At 35.8% G+C, this 21,239-nt stretch overlaps 1 protein-coding gene across 1 annotated transcript in view; it reads left to right on the forward strand.

Moving 5' to 3' along the window:
- Window positions 1–21,239, forward strand: part of LOC114939512 (uncharacterized) — a 39,659-nt gene that overhangs the window by 14,768 nt on the left and 3,652 nt on the right. The window contains 5 exon segments of the mRNA XM_029313813.2: window positions 12,319–12,752; window positions 13,617–13,782; window positions 15,295–15,416; window positions 15,542–17,943; window positions 17,945–20,927. Coding sequence (XP_029169646.2) covers window positions 12,398–12,752; window positions 13,617–13,782; window positions 15,295–15,416; window positions 15,542–17,943; window positions 17,945–20,927 — 6,028 coding nt within the window. The 5' untranslated portion in view covers window positions 12,319–12,397.

Genomic DNA, 21,239 nt, shown 5'->3' on the forward strand with positions numbered 1-21,239 from the left:
TCCTTCTCTCCTCGTCATTGTGCACCTCCTCTCTCTTTTTCGCCCACTGCGTGTATCTGTCTCGCGATCGGTCGCTACTTTCATTTCGACGTCGTCGACTCGGTGTCGCGCGTTCGCGACCGATTATGGTCATATAATTAAATTCCACGTCCAAATGTATAATACCGGACTCTGGTATGCGCGATATTATTCATGTTTTATCGAAATCTCCCTGTCTGAAACGCTCGTTTAGCTCAACAGTCGGAGATAACTTCTTGAATTTGCACTATGGAAACATCAATTATATTTATGGCTCGCATGTAGCACATACATAGATTAATCAATGAATTTTTATCATTGGAACCGTGTAATAAAAAATCGAATAGAACAGAGTTTTACGATAAGATCATGGCGCTGTTAAATGTAATAATGATTATGCCGAGAATAATGTTACATTCCTCGCCAATCGACCAGTGTGCAATTTTAAAAATTCAACGACGATGATAAAAATTACGATGCAATGTTTTCGCGAAAAACTTCATTCGTCGTCGACGATTATTCCGACGGTTACATCGTTCCCGATCGCGATGCATCTTCTTCCTGGTGCAACGCGAGATATGCACCTGGGAAAAAAGGCGCAAGCCTCGAACGATGACGCATGAAACAGCCTATAACTAAATCACGTAGTTTATCGTGGAATGTCGTTATGGCAATATGCCTTCCTCGACCATTGCAAGCTGCAGCCTCCTCCAGGCGATCGTAAGCTTCATTTCGCGATGCAGTTTATATATCGGGTGGGTTTCTCGCGCGTGTAGGCACGTACCCGTGTTCAGCACCCACACACGCGCATACGCACGCATACACGTATGACATCGAAACATGAATATGTATGTACGAATACGGAGATACGCGACATGGACCTTATGCAAGTGTGGGTCGACAAGGCCCCCGGGGAACCGTATCGCGCTACTGCAAGCCTGTCCCACTTTCTAATCAAACCGATCCGGTCTCAACCGATCCTCGTTTTCCAATCTCATATCGCCGTGCCGGAAGAGGATGCTTTTCCAAAAACATCTCAATGTAGGATAAAGCGTATAATCATTCCGGAAGAAATGCTTGTCCTGATTTTATTTTATGCCACACATGTATCAAATATTTTATTTCTATCATTTCAGTTTCACAAAGGCTCACTATGAACCTCTTCGGAGATAATAAAATATATATTAATGTTAAAGTGATGTAATCATCTTGTAAAAGTATGTGTCAATCATTGAATAATAACAATTGTAAAAAAAATGTTTTTTGATTAAATATCTCTCTGTCTCTTTGAGCTCGGCTTGGAATAGATATACATAAATGTAAATATTAATGGAATTGTACTTTGCATAACGCATTCTATTTCCAAGAAAAAATTTTTATTTAAATATATTAATTATGTCGTTCGATAAGGCCGACGGTCGCATTTTTGTCGCGATACCGACCGATTTATAAACGACATATCATTATACCATATTTCAATTATATTATTATATTTTAAGTTACACTTGTACGTGTAATATGCTTTAATCATGTAGGTGCAATAAATTATCAAAAAGTCTAATCTAAATAAGATTAAACTGATTAATTTATTCATACATTTCAAGGTAACGAATCAATCTACAATCTACAAGCTACAACTACAATCTATAAATCCGTTACCTCAAAACTAAATAAAATTATTTATCTCACTCACCGACACCGACGCGCAACAGCGGAGTAGTTGATGTTCAAGTTGTGTTATCTGTAACATACGAATATAAAATCTAAATTATAACAGCGTTCAAATTAATTATTATATCAAAAAATTATTATTGGATGCACCAAACTTTCTATTTAATGCATAATAATGATAAACTATAAATAAATATATAGTAAAATACTTTTATAAATTAAAAAAAATTTAGTTAAAACTCTTATATTAAAACTCTTATATTAAAAAAAATAGTTGAAGTAGTATAAGATTTATATAATGTCTCTTAACAATTTATATAATATATAATAATATATATAATATATAATAAGTTTCCTTGGTTAAATGGTTCAAATAAATAAACTGAATTAATGTAATTTATAATAATTAATACACAAATAACGATACTCACCTTAGAGTTGCTCTGCCGGTGCCCGATGCCTCTCCAAGGTCTCCTCCTCTTTGTCAGAGTCATCAAAGTTCATTAACTAAAACGCGCGATATTTTTAACGGCACTCCCGCACTTGTACGCGCGATACTTTTAACGGCACTCCCGAATTTTACGTTGTCTGTAACATACAAATATAAAATTTAAATTATAGCAGCATTCAAATTAATTTTCTATTTAAAAAAATTATTATTGAACGCGCCGAACTTTATATTTAATGTTATAACAATAATAATTAATTATATATTCACCTTAGAATTGCTCTGCCAGTGCCTCTCCTAGGCTTTCTCCTCCTCTCAGATTGTCAGGATCGCCAAATTATGGTTGATATTTTTAATGGTATTCCGAAATTCATATTGTCTGTAACATACAAAATAAAATTTAAATTAGTAGCGTCCAAATTAATTATTATTTCAAAAAATTATTATTGGACGCGCCGAACTTTATAGCCTATGTTACTGAGGAAGATCTAAACTATCCACCAGTGAAAAATGTTTTCAAATCAATTCAGTATAATAGTTTCTAAGATTACCTCGAACAATGAAACCAACAAATTTCACCTCTTTATATGTATATTAGTATAGATATAGATTAATTGAAAAAACCGTTTTTATCGAACAGGTTTATCAAAAAAAAATTTATTATGCAGTTTATCGTTTTGCTCGAAAACAGGTTTTCATACGTATTCGCTTTTCTCTCTTTACTTAAGCATTTTTATCATTGAATGTGAAAAAAGCAGTATTCGACGTACATACAGTCACTTTGGTACTTTGGTATTCCTCTCATTTGATCCATCGGCGAAAGGAATTTGCACGAAAGGCACTTTCCAAATGCAGTTATGCCGTGTTTAATTAAAATCTCATAATTGGCTGTTTAACGTTAAGGAACACGCGGAAAGTTATTATTAGTTTGCTGCAGACACATTCGATCTGTATCTAAAAGTATATTAACGTTTATTCATCTAATCATTAATATAGAATCTGACATGTTTAGTCATATTGATTTATTGCAACTACTCCATGTTTTTGAAAGCAAAGCTCTCTCTCTCTCTGTACACTTAAGTGCATATCTAATATAAAATAAAACAACGGAAACGGGAAAAATGTTAAAAGATTAATCACGTCTTTTACGACTCGCAAGAAAAATGCTAAAGCTGGAAAAAGGCGAGAAAAATTCTCTCTGCGGAATTGCACACTTGAATTTACAAAGAGCCTAGACAATTTCCCGTCGTCGCGAGAGAGGCGCGTGATCAGCATCAAGATTTTTCCAAGTACTTACTCTATGCCTGGTATGCGAATCTCGGCGATTACGAACGTGATTCGTTTTTCGTCTAGGTCTATTTCCGTCACTTTATTTCGCGTTTTGGCTCCCTCCTAGATATCTGCATAATTATCGAGAGAAATTACTAGTCCCTCTAGATTATATCATCGCACGGGTCTTGTAACAAGCCATCTAATTAATAATTTTGCTATTATATAAATTTAATTCGAATGATACTTTCTCGTTACGCCATCGATCAAAATACTTTTTCGCGCTACTAACTTGCAAAGAAAAGCCAGAGAGAACATTTCTTTCCGCTAGGGATGTGTCTCATGGTAGAATGACTTTCCGAGTACGTTAATGTGCAAAAACAATATGTCACTTATTTCCCATCTGTTAACGCGTTGAATCTAATTTTTATGATAATGTCTCGTCGAGGATTTCGTTCAAGGGCATATTATGCAATATTCGATTTTAACTATTAACAGTGCAATCACGCGGTTAAACTGTTCCTTTAAATGTTTTCGGGTTTCATTTGTGTCATTCGCACTTTTAGTATTATCTCGCGACGTGCTAACAACGCGTGATTTTTGCTCGTATTATCTCGCATCTTTAAACAAATTGAAGTACATTTATTCGAAATAAATAACATAAACGTCTGCGACTAAGAGATTCAAATGCGGGATTCCGTATGCACATATTTCTTTTCACAATGTCGTCCGTGATCACTGGACGAGAAAGGGTGAGCGTCTCGTTGAGCGCAAGGCCGTTACAGATTGCTGTCAGGATTTTTTCTGCTTCTTAACGATATTATTTTTCCCATGTATCTAATAATCAAGTAGCGTTCGCATTTTTGTCGAGCAAAACGGTGACAAGCGGATACTTTATTCATGCGTTTCAACACTATATTATACTATTATAGATTATAACGCATTGTTCGCACGTAAGTGGTTATTTTAAAATTTGCGAAAGAACTCAGTGGGAGAACTCGGCGAGAATTAAGCATGTACGGTATTTCATAGCAATTTCAAATAATTATGTTTCACAAAATTAAAAATATAACAATTAAACCCGATATCAAATCACAGATTGCATTCGCGGATTAAAATGTATCGCGTGACTCAAATTTATGTGAAAGGAATTACAATCGATTCTAACATTGCACGAACGTTTATAATTGCAAGCTTAAATTGATATTTTGCAGTGATATAAAATTGTGCAAAAAATTAGCGTTAAGTGCGTATATAAATTTATATATTAAAAGCAAAAGCACTATAATACATAATAATGTTTAAAACTAGAATCTGAAAATATTTGATTCTGAAGAATACAAATACTAATTATGTACACAAACATGAATGTTTCCAGAAGTGCAATAATGAAAAAGACTTTAATACTTGGACGAGTAAGCAGTGACTTCAACAGATTCATAAGTCTTTGCTTATCCGTTCGCCAAGCATTTAAGTCTTTTTCATCGTTGCACATCTGAAGTGAACTCAAGCACGCGATTCTAAACTGTTCGTGCAATGTTAGAATATAACTACGCTAAATGTTAAGAATTCACTTTATTTTATATCTCACAAATTATCCTTTATGTTTCGTTTATGTTTTACGAGAAGTACCATTCTTTTTTCTCCTTAAATAATACAGTAAATACGCCTATTACAGCATAAATACGTGTACTTTTATCGTATACGTATACATTTATACTTCTTAAAAGATTTTATGTCATGCGTCAGTCTTTTTACACTTTAAACACCAATTCTCTCCTTTAACTTTTATCGCCAGGTTAGTGGGAAATAATCTCACTATTCCGATATAAATGCAGTAATCATTTTCTAATGGATTATGAATAGCCGCTAATCTTAACACATGATAATCCCAGATATGCGCACTGTAATTGTGCACAGCTATGGATTGTTAGAAATTAAATTCTGAAATTCAAGTCAGCATCATCACGGTCATTTACAATTTCTCTTAATTATTACTAATGAGTATCAAAAATAATTTCCTCTTAATGTAAGATATTAAAATCTATTAACTTCATTAAAATGCTATCAGTTTCCATGATTAAACATTATTTATTAAAAGTGCATATATACATATATGCTTTTAAATTAATGAAGGTTTTTTTCTTCAAAAACAAAGAATCTATTTTTTTTAACTGAATAATATATTAGTTGATGATTATTGCGTCAAAAAAAGGAGATGGAACATGACGATTTATTGCGCTCTTCATCTACTCTAATTATTCTCTCGTTAACAGTTTTTACCTCACATATGATATCTCTTTGCCTGGTTTCTGCATTAATCCGTAATCTTCCGCGGCAATCACCGGTATTCTTCCGTAATAGCGGTATTACAGATCCGAGCAATTGCATTACGAGACGAATTAATGGGATAACGACTGCGGACGTGACAAAAAAGGCAATTCTCTCGTCAGATCTTAATCATAAATATGCTATCCAGCATAACTCAGATGTAAGACCTTGCAATGCCGAAGTTACATCTGAGGTAATTGTCAGCGAAAGCAGAGCTTTTCTCACGAATAAAAACAGGGATAAATATTGTATCGTGCTTGAGTCGACTAGACTATTCCGGATTCTTGCCTGTGTTGTATGTTAATTTATCTAATTTAATCGGAATTCAACTGGATTCGATGCGCGTCTGGTCATTAACAAATTTTACCATGTGCAAATTTATCAAATGACTGTATACTGATGTTAATTAGAATGTTGACGAACCATGCTCGCTTTAATAACGCTTCCTGATTTCGTTAGTGATACTCTCACTTTCGTCGATTACCGATCCAGAATATAATCCATTATATTAAATAATTATAAACATTTTTTTATATAGAATAAAAAGATCAACATTATGTGCATTTATGTGTATAATATTGAAACAATTATTTTTTAAATATTATTTCGATAATATTTTATAATTAAATTAAAATGAGGAAGAGAGAGATTTGAATGTTCGGTAATTGTCGTCTGTTCGCCAGACCTGAATAACTATGTCTCGTCTTATACAGACAGGTACACGGACGAACGGGTTATGTAGGTGTACGTATTGTCTTGCGAGGAATGTAGAAAGTAAAGTATCTTGGGTAACGCAGCCTCGATGGAAGCAAGACTATAGGTTGCCTGCAAGTGAGGATGTGCCTCAGAGAGTCTCAGCCCTATCATCATTGTCGTCATCATCATCGTCGTCGTCGTCGTCGTCGTCGTCGTCGTCATCGTCATTATCATCACCGTTCTGCTGTCGGCTGCTTTCGTGTTACAGAAAGGTCATTGCGGATGTCTGAATGCTGCGTTATTGTGCAGTGAACTGCACAATTTAGGGCAATGACATTTATTAAAGCAAATGTCGAATTCTAGCAATTAAATTTCGAAGATTTTTATATCGTTACTTTTGTTTCATAAATTTAATATTTTATATTAATTTTAATTAATATTTTACATTTTCGTTTTATTATTTTAAATACACATACACACATACACATATGTGCACATAGAAACTGCTTTGCGTTTCGTAAAAAGTTTGATCATTGATTGAGCTACTTTAAGGCTATTTGAATTTGAATAATTGTAGCTGAGTGTAAAGTCTGCAGTGTAAAGAAAGCATTGCAATGCGACAAGAAAGCACGATGTACATTTACTAACGTATACAGTAAACCTTTGACATTTTGAGGATTCCAGACATCGTGGTTGCATAAGATGTGCATCCGCGCATGCATACACACATACATACCATGTCGTTTTATCTTCTAAAGAGAACGTAATCGATGCGACTGTTGGCATACTTCTTCGATTCGGATACTCGCTTTCGGAACAAGAAGAAGAACCACAGTCTTGTTAAAGACTTCGGTACAATGGAACCGAATCATCGTTCGCGCTCACCGTGAAATTGACCGGTTACACTTATAATTAAGCATACAATGGTTTTATAACTGTCCGTTCGTCTGCATCGAATGACGGCCGATTCATCTTAGTTCGATCGATAAATGCAATAATACGGGAATCTTACATTTACTATGACACATGCGAATAATCGACGTTTGCGCTCGCGCGCGAAGATGCGCGCTCTTTCGATAAAAGACACGGTACTTTCACACCGCAAGTGGAGATTTTATATAAGCTTGGTTAGCCTGGTTAAATCCGTCCGCTATTAATGTTCCTTATTATATAGGCATACTTTTCTCAAAATATTAGATCGTTGCATATGAGAGAGATATTGATGTTAAATATATTATGTTAACAATTTCTAAATGATTTTTCCAGATAAAACTCTATATTATATATATACATTTTATAAATTTTTCAATTTTCTACATTTTCCTTATAGATTGAAAATTGTAAACATTTTGCAAAAATTGAAATATACTTTCATAAAAAAAAAAAGGATTATATTACTTCCCAACATGATATATAATGTCTATAAATCTTAAAAAGAGCAGTATTTTCTGAACAATATAGAGAGGTATAATAAGACATCTGGTCAACACGTTTTAGTTTTACGAGCTAAAGGACAAGAAAATCTGTTTCGGATATACCTAAGACTGTCTCTTCTCGCTAGCCTAAGGACATCGGTAAATTCAACTGTTTCCGAAGGTCCGACAGGCAACGAAGTGTGTGGGGAAAACAAGCAGAACTGGTCTCTGGTACTCGCGCGATATTAAAATACGCGGAATCCTTCGATCAGCTTCATCGCAACTCGCAATAATAATCCTGGCCCTTTTGCAGCTGTTTCATTTGTCAAGCAAGGAACATTGTCCTCGATTAACTATCAACGCAAATTTCTAAGGACCAACTAGAGCTCGCGAGAACATTATTACTCTTATCAATGCAATAAATATAGAATTAAATTACTGAGAGAGAATGTGTCATGTAGACCCAAGTCACGATCTGAGAAATGTAATAGTAAACTGTTAAAACAACGTTTTGAAAACAGACGCAGGAAAAGGTGGATACCTTCCTGTCGTGCTGCCCTGCTCTCGTGATTTCTACAGTCGTTTTCCACTGTAATCCCTTTGTTCATTAATGCTAATACAGAGGTTGCCGTGGGTAATGCAATACATTCAAGTGGTCTAGACATTGCATTGAATAACATATTACATTCTCATGATGAAAATTATATGTTGAGAGTAAAGTTGCAACTTTGACATATCGAATTTTATTTGATAAAAAAATCAATTTTCTTGCCATTTGATATGATATGTTTAAATGATACCTACTTTTTATCATTATATAATACAATCATAAATGTATATGTAATATTATTACATATATAATGTTCGGGATTATCTATATATCAAATCACATGGTATTGTCTTATGGCGTAATTGGAGTTTAACCGAATAGCAAATATGCATAGATAATGCTAAAAAGAGAAAAAGTTACGCAAGATTCGTTCGCGATTGCGATCAAGGTGAAAGTCTTTGAGCTCGGTAGAGCGAGTCGTATCAGAAGGCAAGTCTCGTAAATTATAGGCAATGTCGCGTTGAAGAATGTCCTTTAACAACGAGGAATCTTTCTCGGGTCGTTCGAGGATAATCGTGCTTCATGGTTACTCACGATAACGTTTCTCAGTCCTTTTTCACGGAACGGTCCAGCAGCGATATGGATTCGTTCCTGGCGATCTGCTCGCCAAGATGAATAGAAGTTTATCGTGCGAATCCCCAAGAATTTTAATACAATTATCTCGCTTTTATATCCAGTGATCGTAATCGCGAGTCGCAAATGTACGCCTTTCAAGCGGATTAATTCTAACACGTCACGCTGAATCACGCGAGCTCAAATTTTTATCCTAGCGATCTAGCGGAGAATATCGTACAGGATATATGAAAAGTATTATATTATCCTTTATATGAAATAAATCACTGCCTAACAAATTTCATTTTAAAATATCTCTTATTTTAAAATCTTTTTAACATCGTAAAATTGCATAAACATTTTTATAATTAATATTATACAGAATAAAACGTAAGTTATATAGTACGACCTTAGCGAGAATGTAATCTTTTATGTAAAAATTAAATAAATGGGAAGTATATACAATAATTTTTTATACGAAATTTAATTCTTGAGAAAAAAATCTTAAAATTATCTTTCTACTTTTTAAAATTATTTTTACACAAAAAATCACGTTCTTTTCGATATGTCACGAATTACGAATAATCTTATTTTGTATAATATGATTGTAATGGTATGTATTTGTATCATATCAAATTTGAAATTTAATTTACAAATATAGTTTTTCAAGAGTATTTAATGATATATGAAAAAAATGTTAAATTACTATTATATTTTATAAAACTTTTTATAGAAAATATATAGAAGATTTTTAATTACGCGTACGTTTAATGACTTTGTTATAGCTTTTTGATCTAATTATAAGTTCACCCCGGAGAAACCACAGATACGGAACGATGTTACGATTGCACTTTTTTTCGCGAACGTAAGACACTTTCACTGAAATATGTAAGATACGTCGAATTTTTTTGTAACAGAACATACGCGTTGTAGTGAAGTGCGAAAAAAAAGATAACGTAACAAAGTATACACATTTAGTTAAATTATAGACTGTGATATATGACAGACGGAAAGAGAGGATTTAATTAATTGGTCATTTTCGAGATAATTGTACGTTTTGAGATAAAAGGAAACGATTATATGAAGAACGTTACCTCGCGCGAACATTATTACGGTATTAAAAGTTAATGCGCTCTATCTAGCGTTATCTTGGCGCATCCATTGCAAATCAGCAATCAGAAGTTATTAATATTAATACAAAAATAGCACCATTATAAAAAAAACTATGTGTTAATTGCTATTAGTGTAATTGTTTTTCCTCATAAATACATGAAAATACAAAATGAAATATAAGATAAAAAACTCTGTTATATAATTTGATGTCTGCTGCTCATTCGACGCAAAGCTCCTGATCTATGTATATTAAAGGAGTGAAATATTCGAAAGCAATTCTCGTGACTTCTCAGAAAATCTTAATATGCTACTGCTATATCCCTCCCGCATAGATGATGTGACGGAAGAAAGATCGCGCACAAAATCGAGCCGGGTAAACGTCGAGCTCCTTCCTCGAGAGGACTCTTCGCGTTAGCTCCGGGGTGAATCAGTCCTTTATGCCGAGCTCTCTCAGGGTCAACCACTTTCGGTGCAGTATATACCTTGGACGGTTTATATGTACACTCGCAAACACACACTCGTCCGTTCCGAGCGTGCCTACAGGGTGTCTTGAAAATCGCCGCATATAGTCAAGAATATTACTAGCTGGCTAGATGTCGGACTGACTCACCGCGCTTCTTCGAGAGTCGCATCCTCTACAAAAATAAGATTGAATCCGGCCAGAAATACCTACGTGTTGCTTCAACGAGAATGAACGCATAAAGACGAATCTATCGAGAATCTTGGAAATTGTGTACCTCCGTGTAAACAAAATTATAAATAAATACATTTATATAACATTTTGCTTTTTTATCAATTGATTGAATCATGCAATAGCTTAGCTTTAAATCTTTTGTCAATTCAATCAACAGCAATTAAGAAATCGATGAATTAAAAAACATAAAGTAGGTAGACAAGAAATTGTAGAAAGATGTTTATATTATTCTGAAAAAGATCAAATCATTCAACGTTTTTGCTTATTCTTCAAGGTCTTAGTCTCATCGTTAGTATATCTACTTTTTGTAAACAAATTAGACTTACGCGTTGTATTACGCAACGTTGTGCATGCGTCCAATCCTACGTTTCGATACATAACTATAGATAATAATGCAAATAGCAGAAAAAGATCTCACGTGTGCATTAAGCAGCAAAAAAAGGAGCTGGAAATTGCCGCGTTAAAAGCTCATTAGATGTTAGGATGTTTATTTGATTCTTAAACGTTCGAAGAGATTCATTTCGGCTGAAGTGGTTGCTTCGAGAGAAACGACGCTTTCCATCGTCGGGTTCTTCAGCGGTTAAAAGGGAACTAAACCTCATTGTTTCTTTTCTCTGGCGGATCCCGTCAGTTTATTGGCTCGACGCCGTTCAAAGTCAAAAAAATAATCCAAATAGACTATCCTGCGCGAGAGATTGAGGGATTGAAGATGGTGGGAGGTTCGCAGAAAACGCACAAGAGAACAAGGAGAAAGACTCGAGCATAGGGTATAGCGAATTCGTCTTTGCCGGCAGCGAAGGATGTTTCTCACGAAATTTCTCATCGCGATTCGCTGCTGATTCACTCTTGACATCTCGTACCCAGCCGAAACAATTCAGCGATGCGATCAGACCGCAAACATCTTTCTCCTTTTTTTTAATAGTCCCGCGCTGCGATTGAGTCAGCGTTAAGACGTAATTGATTTTTGCATTCGGCAAACAGGTTCGATAAATCGTTCCGCGAGGATATCGGTAGGATAAGCCAGCAAAACGTCTCTCTTTCTCATACACACATATACACACGCGATTCTCATATCTCCCTCTCTTGTCTCGTGCGAAAATACTCAAGTCTGCTTCTCTACCGCTGATGTCATTGACGCGAATCCACGTTAGTTAGCGCTCGATAAATAGCTCGACAAGTTCTATAATAGCTCTAACGATAATTAAGTTTAATCAATCAAATTCACAGTTTGATTAACAGTGGCGAAAGAACCTAGAGAATATTTAGAAGAAATTTTGACAAGAGAGATCAGTCGCGAATTGAAAGTTAAATTAACTTTATAATTTCCCTCGATATTTCTTCTGCTATACAATTTAAAATCCGTCGAATAAAATAAATAATTTAATGTAATACAAAGATTGTAATAGCATTATTTTAAAAAAAGAGACAATTCTCGATTTCCGAAAATATAAATTGACAAAATAATTTTTGCTGTAAATAATAATGTGATTTTCTTTTACAGGAACGAGACGCATGACAGACGAAATCAGGGGAGCGTTATTAGGTGAGAGCTCAGTAGCTTTTGGCGACACGATCGAGAGATGTCGGATGCCGCCGGCACGGACAATCCGGCGTTCGCCAGCGAGAACGAATGCGGTTCGAAGACGGAGAACGGCGGCCAGCAGCAAGTGACCTCGGATCAGGATCGCAAGTCCTCCTCGGCGGATTGCGCGCCGGTAGAAAATGGCCAGCGATCCTTCATCTCTAAGCATTACGTCGAGCCCGTCAAAGCGAAAGCGTCGGAGTCGTGTTATAAAACGGAAACGAGGATCGAATTGCCGGCCGAGAACACGGAGAAGAACGTATCGGAGCCAAAGCTCAATGGCGTCCACGGAAATGGGAATAACAACGACGCCAGCTTCCTCAACAACAGCACCACGAGCGTGCAGGTCAACGGTAAGTTCAAACGTATCCTGATACGACCCTCTACCACCCTCGACGCTAAAGCGCAACACGTGCTACACAAGCGAGTGTCTATGAGTTTGAAATATTACGGACGAGGACGTGAGAAAAGGTTATTCTATATAATTATATATACATTTTATCTAATTTTATATTATTATATATAAAATTATATTTATTATAAGTGATTGCACGTTTCTAAAGAAGATAAAGCTAATGATACTCGTGTGTATGTACATACATATGTAACATATGAATAGAAAAAAAAATAATATGCAATCGTTTTGGAAGAACTCATCAATTTTCTTTACATTATTATTTCAACAAGTATAGAACTTTCATTTTGATTGCATTACCAGTTTGTCAAGAAAAAATCGTTTGGGGTCGGAGAAACCTCAGAAAGTATCGCACATGGATATTTTTCATTGCGGATTCGTCGATGCACATCGCATTAATGTATCTCTGTCATATTCCGATCGTTTTTCCATCTCGACATGTATTTAATAGTATTGGCAATAACAACGACTTGTGACATAATTTTCTCTCTTCTGTAGATGTACTACGTTATTTAAATTTAATCGAATTATATATATAATTATTATATTTACTTCTTTTTTTGTGATTAATTATTAAGTTGTTATTTTCTTTATTAACACATCGTTTTCACATTTCATGTAAATTTTCATTCCTCTCATTACACTATTCGAAAAGCAGGAAATATCTGATCCTGTTTAGCCTCATCAGTATTTCGCGGAATGTAGTTTCTCTGCTATTTCACTATGCGACCGGAAAATACAAACCGGTTGCACCCTACGTACAGATATATCCTGATAGTAAACGGTTTCCCGTTTTCTGCAGAATCTGGAAAGAAGGAACAGATCGAGGCCGTAAACCTGGAACTGGTCTCGATGAGGCCATACACGGGTAACAATATTCAAACGAAAGGTCAGGAAGCTTGCGAGGTACCAGCTGATCCTTACGAGGAATACTTTGTACCGGTTAACGAGCATCGAAAGTACATCAGGTAACGAGTTGTTTGTCGAAGAAAAGTTGTTTGCGCTTATGCATTTTTGTGTTTCCTTCTATCTCTGTCTCCTAACTCTTATTAACTGTTTTTCGTGACAATTGTTTACCAGCCCGGCGTGCGTATAAATTCTTCCGAATATTAGAAACAGAAAGCATAATAACAAGAGAAAAAGAAAGAAAAAATGTACAGCTTACAATCTTCATCCTCCAAGTATACATATATATAATAATAATTATTATGATTGTTTCTCTTTCTAAATAAATATGATGAAGATTTTTCGTCATTACTATAAAATATTTATTTAATAATCTAATTGAAGATAATGTTTATATAACTTAAATTAATAAATTAACTTAAATAAAAAATATTATATAAATAAAAATATGCTACAAAAATATAAACTACACGTGCAAGGGACTTTGCACGTTTGTATATAGACTTAAATTATTAAAGTCACATATAGAATATAGAAGGTAATGATGACGCGCAATGTTTACATTCATCTCAATTATATCCCTTAATACAAACCATATTACGAGGCATTATGCGTATCACGTAGCGAACGTTCGGAATATAGAATAGAGATGTATTTCCTAGAGAGACATATCACCACGTGTATCTGTTCTGTGCTGAGAAAGTCGTCAAGACAGTAGAGATGCCTCAGCACCGTTTTTAGCTCGAGCAGAGAGCATAGTACAGCTTGGTACCGCTGATTGAAAAGTCTCAAATTCGATAGAGAGTTAGACGGTGTTTTCTGTTGTCACGATACTTAGCAGGGATCCCGAGGCCGAGGTTGAAACGACCGTGGCTGGAGTGCGTTTTGATTTGGGCCCGGGTGTCGGCCGCGAGGGACTCAGCCTGAGAGACCCTACCGCCGGACTGGTCGACTATTCCCACTGGCTGACAGCCCTCAGGTACTTGACGGTTACTTTCGAGGATGATGAAAAAAAAGCTGGGAAAAACTCTTAGCGGAATACTTAAGCGTTTCTTATGGGCACGCGGTCGCGCATTAACACGCTTACGCTACCGCTCCTCCCTCCTCGAATTGGATATGTATGTTCCCCCGTAAAGACTGCACGTCCACAAATTCATACAAAATCCATACGATGAAAAATCCATACGAAATACAAAGATGAGACAATCTCGATCACTGAATGTACGAATTATCGACGATTAACCGATGAGGTTGTTAATCTCATTGTAATATCACGATCAGACACGTAGACTTAATCTCGTTTTATCGTCATTTTTCGTAATCAGATACTGAAATGAGAAAGTGCGTGACACTTTACATACGGAATATGATCAAGAAATTAGGCATTCGTGGAGGAAATTAAACTGAGGTGTGATGTACCAAGAAAGCTTCTAATCCTATTGGCTAGTCCCTGACGAAGGTTGCTAAGAATCGCGCTGTACAAAATATGCTTTCTGGGTTTAGAACAAGGAAAACATTTAAATGCGCGCAACGGATTCGCCATTTTTCTACGTAGCATCAAAATTATGTTACAGAGGCGAAAAGCTTTACGTCACAAAGGACAAAAGGTCTAGAAACTCGCACTGGAAACAATTACTCTGCGGATTCACACTAGTGGTCGTGGCGATCGCCCTAATTATTATTATTTTGGCCGCAAGTAAGATATCTTATTATCTTTTTGTAAATTTTGTTTTTTTATAAAAATTTATTAGAGATCTATTTAATATATAATTTTTTGTTATATAAGTATTAAATAAAATTGTTCAAAACTCTTTATTTTAGCTGGTGTAATCTTTACACAAGAGGCTGCGGAATCTTTGGAAAATGAGAAAGAGAATACTCGTCAGTTCAGCGATATAAATGTAGCTGAAAATCAAGAATATATGAAGAATCCACCGTCAAGTCCATCACCTTTAACCTCGACTTTCCCATCGTGGCCTACGACTGACGAAACGCTGTATCAAATTATACCGAATGCTTTAGATGGAATCCTGCGACTGGATGATTTCGATTGGAATGATTTAAGCAATACCAAGTCACGAGTGTATCGTCAAATAACCGCTGAAATAGAAAAAAATCTAGGAAATATCCTTACACGAGAGAATAATGCGCCTATAATTAAAGTATATAATATCAATAATGAAGGTGAAATAAAATTCAGAATAAGTTATCCACCTATGGATACTCCTGAAAAGAATCAGGAATATATCGAAGAAACATTACGAAAAAATAGTAATAAGATTGGACAGTATCATTTAAGCAGACTTCAAGTAGAAAAGCTTATTGATCAGTGTGAACACGGTAATCTCCAATGCGCCGAAAGTTGTAAATATGACTATTCCGCGGGTATATTCATATGTACCTGCAGTTCAGAAAAAATGCTGGATCAGGATGGAAAAACTTGTGTGGATAACGATTTAAGTAATGTCGACATGGATGATGTAATGTCGCAATCCAGCACGGAGTCAAATCATGATTTGGTTCAAGGTAGAAGCAGAGATCCAAATATAGCACAATTCGAAATCAGACATTCAAATACGTGGGAAAATCCGGATGTCAAAACAGGATCAACAGAAATGGATACATCTACATCGGAACCTAGAACGGAACACGATCATTCACAACAAAAATCGGTACATCAGTTCGAATCTACAACAAAACATATTTTCGAAAACGATCATTTCTGGAATCATGGAGATTTGCATCCTTCGTTGGAAAGCATCTTTAATAAAAAGCCTGCTGCTGAGCCAGAACCAACAGCTGAACCAGAGCCTACAGCTGAACCCACTGCCGAGCCAGAACCCACTGCCGAGCCAGAACCTGCTGCTGAACCAGAACCTGCTGCCGAGCCAGAACCTGCTGCCGAACCAGAACATGCTGCTGAGCCAGAACCTGCTGCTGAATCAGAACCTGCTGCTGAGCCAGAACCTACTGTTGCAGTCATTGTCCCACCAGAATCCACTCAATCAGGATTAAACATCGAATCGGAGCCTACATCAGAACCTGTATCAGAAGTCTCTACAAAAACAGAAATTGTTCCTAAAATCGACTCTACTACTGAAATAGAATCTATTACTGAAAGAGAACCTGCTACGGAACCGGTATCTGTCACAGAATCGACGACAACTTTTGATGAAACAGATGATGTAATATCGAAAACAGAATCACATTCAGAGTCAAATACTGAAATATTTAATCAACCGAAATCTATTGTTAAATCGACATCTCATGATGATGTCGAATCTACACAAATATCACTTTTAGATGACTCGAATACAACTAACGTCCCTAAATCTTTTGCAGATTCGATACAAGAAAATAAAAATTCCAAAATTGATAAAACTTTGATTACAACAAAGACTGAAAATCCGATAGATGATAATGTACCCTTGCAAGTAATACCTTTAACATTCGAAAATAAATCTACAGATACAAACGATAATGTGGAAATTAAAATGGAATCAACAACAACTCAATCTTATACTAATAAGGACGATAGAATTAATGAAAGTACAACCATTGAAACAAGTTTTACTACTTTAAATTATGAAGATTTAAAACAAAATAATAATGACAATATTATATCAAATAAATCTCAAAATCATGAAAAATCAAATACAGAACAATTTACGCAAAATCCCGATCTTCAAGAAGAAAAAGAAAATGATTTTACAAAAATAAATGTTGATGCAAATCTCAGCAATAATTCTATGATTAGTAAAGAATTTAATTCAATTACTGTGACAACTACCATGTCAACTATATCAGTAGAAAATGAAACAGAATTAAGTATGGGAACCACGCATAATGATAAACATTCTCATACGATAGAAATAAATGGCATAAATAATAAAAATCAAGAAACATATAATAATCCTAAAATATATGAGACAACCATGATACCAGAAATTACTTCTTCTGACATGTCTACTCAATCGATATCTAATCAAAAAGAACACATATTCGAATCCTCATTACAATCTGATACGCAAGATTCGAATGAGAAAAATGTCATCGAACATATGCCGACAACAGTCTTTCCTAAAATACCGAAAAATTTTGCCCATAACGTTGAGCCACTAAAAGAACCTATCACGAAACCGGCAGACGATGAGCACATCATGCTGATATCGAAACCCGAGGAACCAGTAGAGATACACGCGATAATTCCACAACTCACCCCAGGAACAAAGTATATCCACACAAAATGAAACTTTGAAAGCAGAAAACTCGACAGAAATAAATAATGGAGTTGTGATTAATGAAGACTCGAATACAAAAGAATCTGTAAAAGATATATTCTCGAGCGACTCATCTACAGTACATAATGATAAAAATATCGTCTATACGGGTAGTAATGGATATACGATTCACCCTGACGAGATTCAACATTCAACGCATCATCCTCTTCATCCGGCGATACTACCAGAAAATTCGGTAAATCATTTTGCGGGAAAATCTGACGCAAGTGACGATCGACACGCTGAGGATATGTCACCATTTTTACCGGATATTCATAAGGAAAAAGAAAACGCAAAAAAAGCACCGCGACTGGATAAGGATGAACAAGACGTTCCTAATCCTTTCGAAACCCATATCGATGACGTTATAACGCATCGACCATTAATACATATTAATACGGATGATATAAAATATAAAATAAATGAAACTGAAACTAAAGATTTATTAAACGACGTTAATTTACATTCTCATGAAACAAATGCTACAGACAATGCTAAAAATATTATAAAGAATGATTTAAATATGAGCGAAATTATGACCGATACAGAATTGAAAAATCATAACATATTGAATCAAGATGATACTTTTGCGAAATCAAATAATATAACGAAAGACGCTGTAAATGAAAAAAGGAGCAATTCTTCCATTATAGAACAGGATGACAATGAAGCATTGAAAGTGATACCATTAAACACAGAAGATAAATTAGTAGATCCAATTTTCCAAACTACAATGCAATCCACAGATAAAAAACCATTAGACTCTATTAAAGGATCTACCATTACTGCTGGAAAGAAAGTAGAAGATCTTGAGAATTCCGCGATAGAAAGTGGTACGACCAGCTTAGAGAAACCAGAAGAGAATGCCGTAGAAGATCAATACAACGACATTACGGATGAAAGTTTGTCAAAGGGATATCGACACGATAATACCGGCAAGGACATTCCAATTAAAGTTGTAGAGGGATCTAAAAAAGCGATTTTGAACGATATTGATCCTTTAAAAATTTCTTACAGCCACGTGCCTTCATCGACAATCGCATCTGACATCGCGAAGGAAAAAAATGAAACGAACATGGACACAGCAGAAGGTTCATTAAAAATTAAAGACGAAAAACAGATGGAAGATGCCAGATTGACCACTCAAGAGCCTGTGTTACCTGTGGAAATACAACAGGAAATGTCGACAACAATAGCGACCGATAAAATTGAAATTACGACTATAATTGATCATGATAAACGAGAGGAAAATAATATGGAACAACCGAAGAACACTGATCACCAATCCGATGAAAAAGAATCTGATATAATAGCGCAGATTACAACGATTCAATCCACGCTAGAGACCAAAACCACAGCTCAAGTCCCGATCTTGCCCGATGAACTGCAAACGACAGAGAGTGATATGTTAACGACAACGTCAATGACTCCGAGTGAAGATAAGGAAATGAATCAAGAAGCTATTGATAAAACGAAGCCGCAAATTTCAATAGAAAATATCAAGGAGGAAACGAAAAAGAATGTAACCGATGAGAAAGAGAACATTACCAGTGAAATAAACAGTACATCAACGGAAAGAAGTATGGCAGCGACGACGACGTACGAGAATAATGTGAGTGTAGAAGCCGACCGGGAAATAGACCATAAAAATATCGATGATCCCAACAGAACAATCGAGAATTCGACGGAAAGCTCGAATATGGAAACTACTCTTATGATGTCTGCGACGGAAAAGAGCGTAATAAATGGCGCAGAAAAAACTTCGTCCAATGATGTCACCACTACAGAAGACATCAGACCGGTCACGGAAATGTTGGATGATACGCAGCCTAGAACAGAATTCGATCATAGATTGTTATTCATCACGACACCAAGAGCGACATTCATCGAACCAGAACTCCCTGAAGAGTCACTCAGAGTAATACCATTGGAAAAAAATCAAGAAAACAAGAAAAAATCGGGCGACAAAAAGGGATTCGACAAGTACAAGTATAAAAAAGAGAAAGACATGAGTTTGGAGGAGCAAAATGAGAATAATGCGTTGACGGAAAAATCAAGTTCAACGATTCTTTCTCAAACGGAATCGTCAAAGATTATTTCGAAAGATTTTGAGGATTCGAACGATAGTGTAATGAGCTCTGACTTGGATCCAAGTAAATCCAAATTTACCTTATTTAACAGAGAAGGTAACATTTTGCCGAAGAATACGGGAATTGATGAAAGCAGTATCGAAAATAAGGGAGTAATCGTGGAAACAAAACCTAAGAATTATCCCAGTTTCATACCTGTGTCGGAAGAGATAATAGAGCCCGTACCAGTCACAGAATCATATATATTATTGCGAAATGCTCGCCCTACGAGCAGTTTTGAAACAGAGGATACGACTATGAACGAGACAGCCGTCGAAGGTCATACAGACGACCACGAAACGGATTTCTCTTCCATCCATGTAAGAGCGAACGAAACGACTGAACACCCTGTTACTTTTTTATCGGATCAATCGTTCAGCGAGACCGAAGAAATTGATGACGTTACGAAAGAGCTGTCTACGATCCGATTGAATGTTCGAACCACGCCACTGGACGTCGAGAGTACAACTACCGTTGCTAGCACCGGCTTTTCAGGATCTACGCCTAAAGCAATCATCTCGAAATGCATAACGGGTCAATATCAATGCGCCAATGGCACGTCTAAAGACGGCGCATATTGTGTTCCATTATCCGCCAAATGCGACTCCAAGAACGACTGTTCCGATGGCTCCGACGAGGTGGATTGCGAAGATTGCTCAGGTAACTTCCGCTGCGCCAGCGGAGAATGCTTGAAGAGACACTTTGTGTGCAACAAAATCATGGACTGCGACGACGGCAGCGATGAACGCGATTGCGAGAATTGGAAGTGTCAATCCGATGAATTCAGATGTCCAAGCGGTAAGTGACGAAGTCGTGATCGAAATTATAGTGTTCCAAAACCAACGAATATTCTTTTATTAGTAAATTCTTTGATTTATTTTGACAATTTTTCCTTAACAGAAAAAACATCGTATCATCGATCATTTTTTAAGTAATTAAAAAAAAAAACTCAATTTCTTAAATTTCATAAATTCAATAAATTAACAAAACTATATTTTTCAGTTAAAATAGAATATATTTTAATAATTTTAGTTTGAGTTTTAATTATATGTAGAAGATATGTACTGGAAACTTGTCAAGAATTACTTCCCGTCATTTTCACAAGGAAAG

Source organism: Nylanderia fulva, unplaced genomic scaffold (genome assembly GCF_048542155.1).
Source record: "Nylanderia fulva isolate GAGA-0341 unplaced genomic scaffold, ASM4854215v1 Scaffold1, whole genome shotgun sequence".
NCBI lineage: Eukaryota > Metazoa > Arthropoda > Insecta > Hymenoptera > Formicidae > Nylanderia > Nylanderia fulva.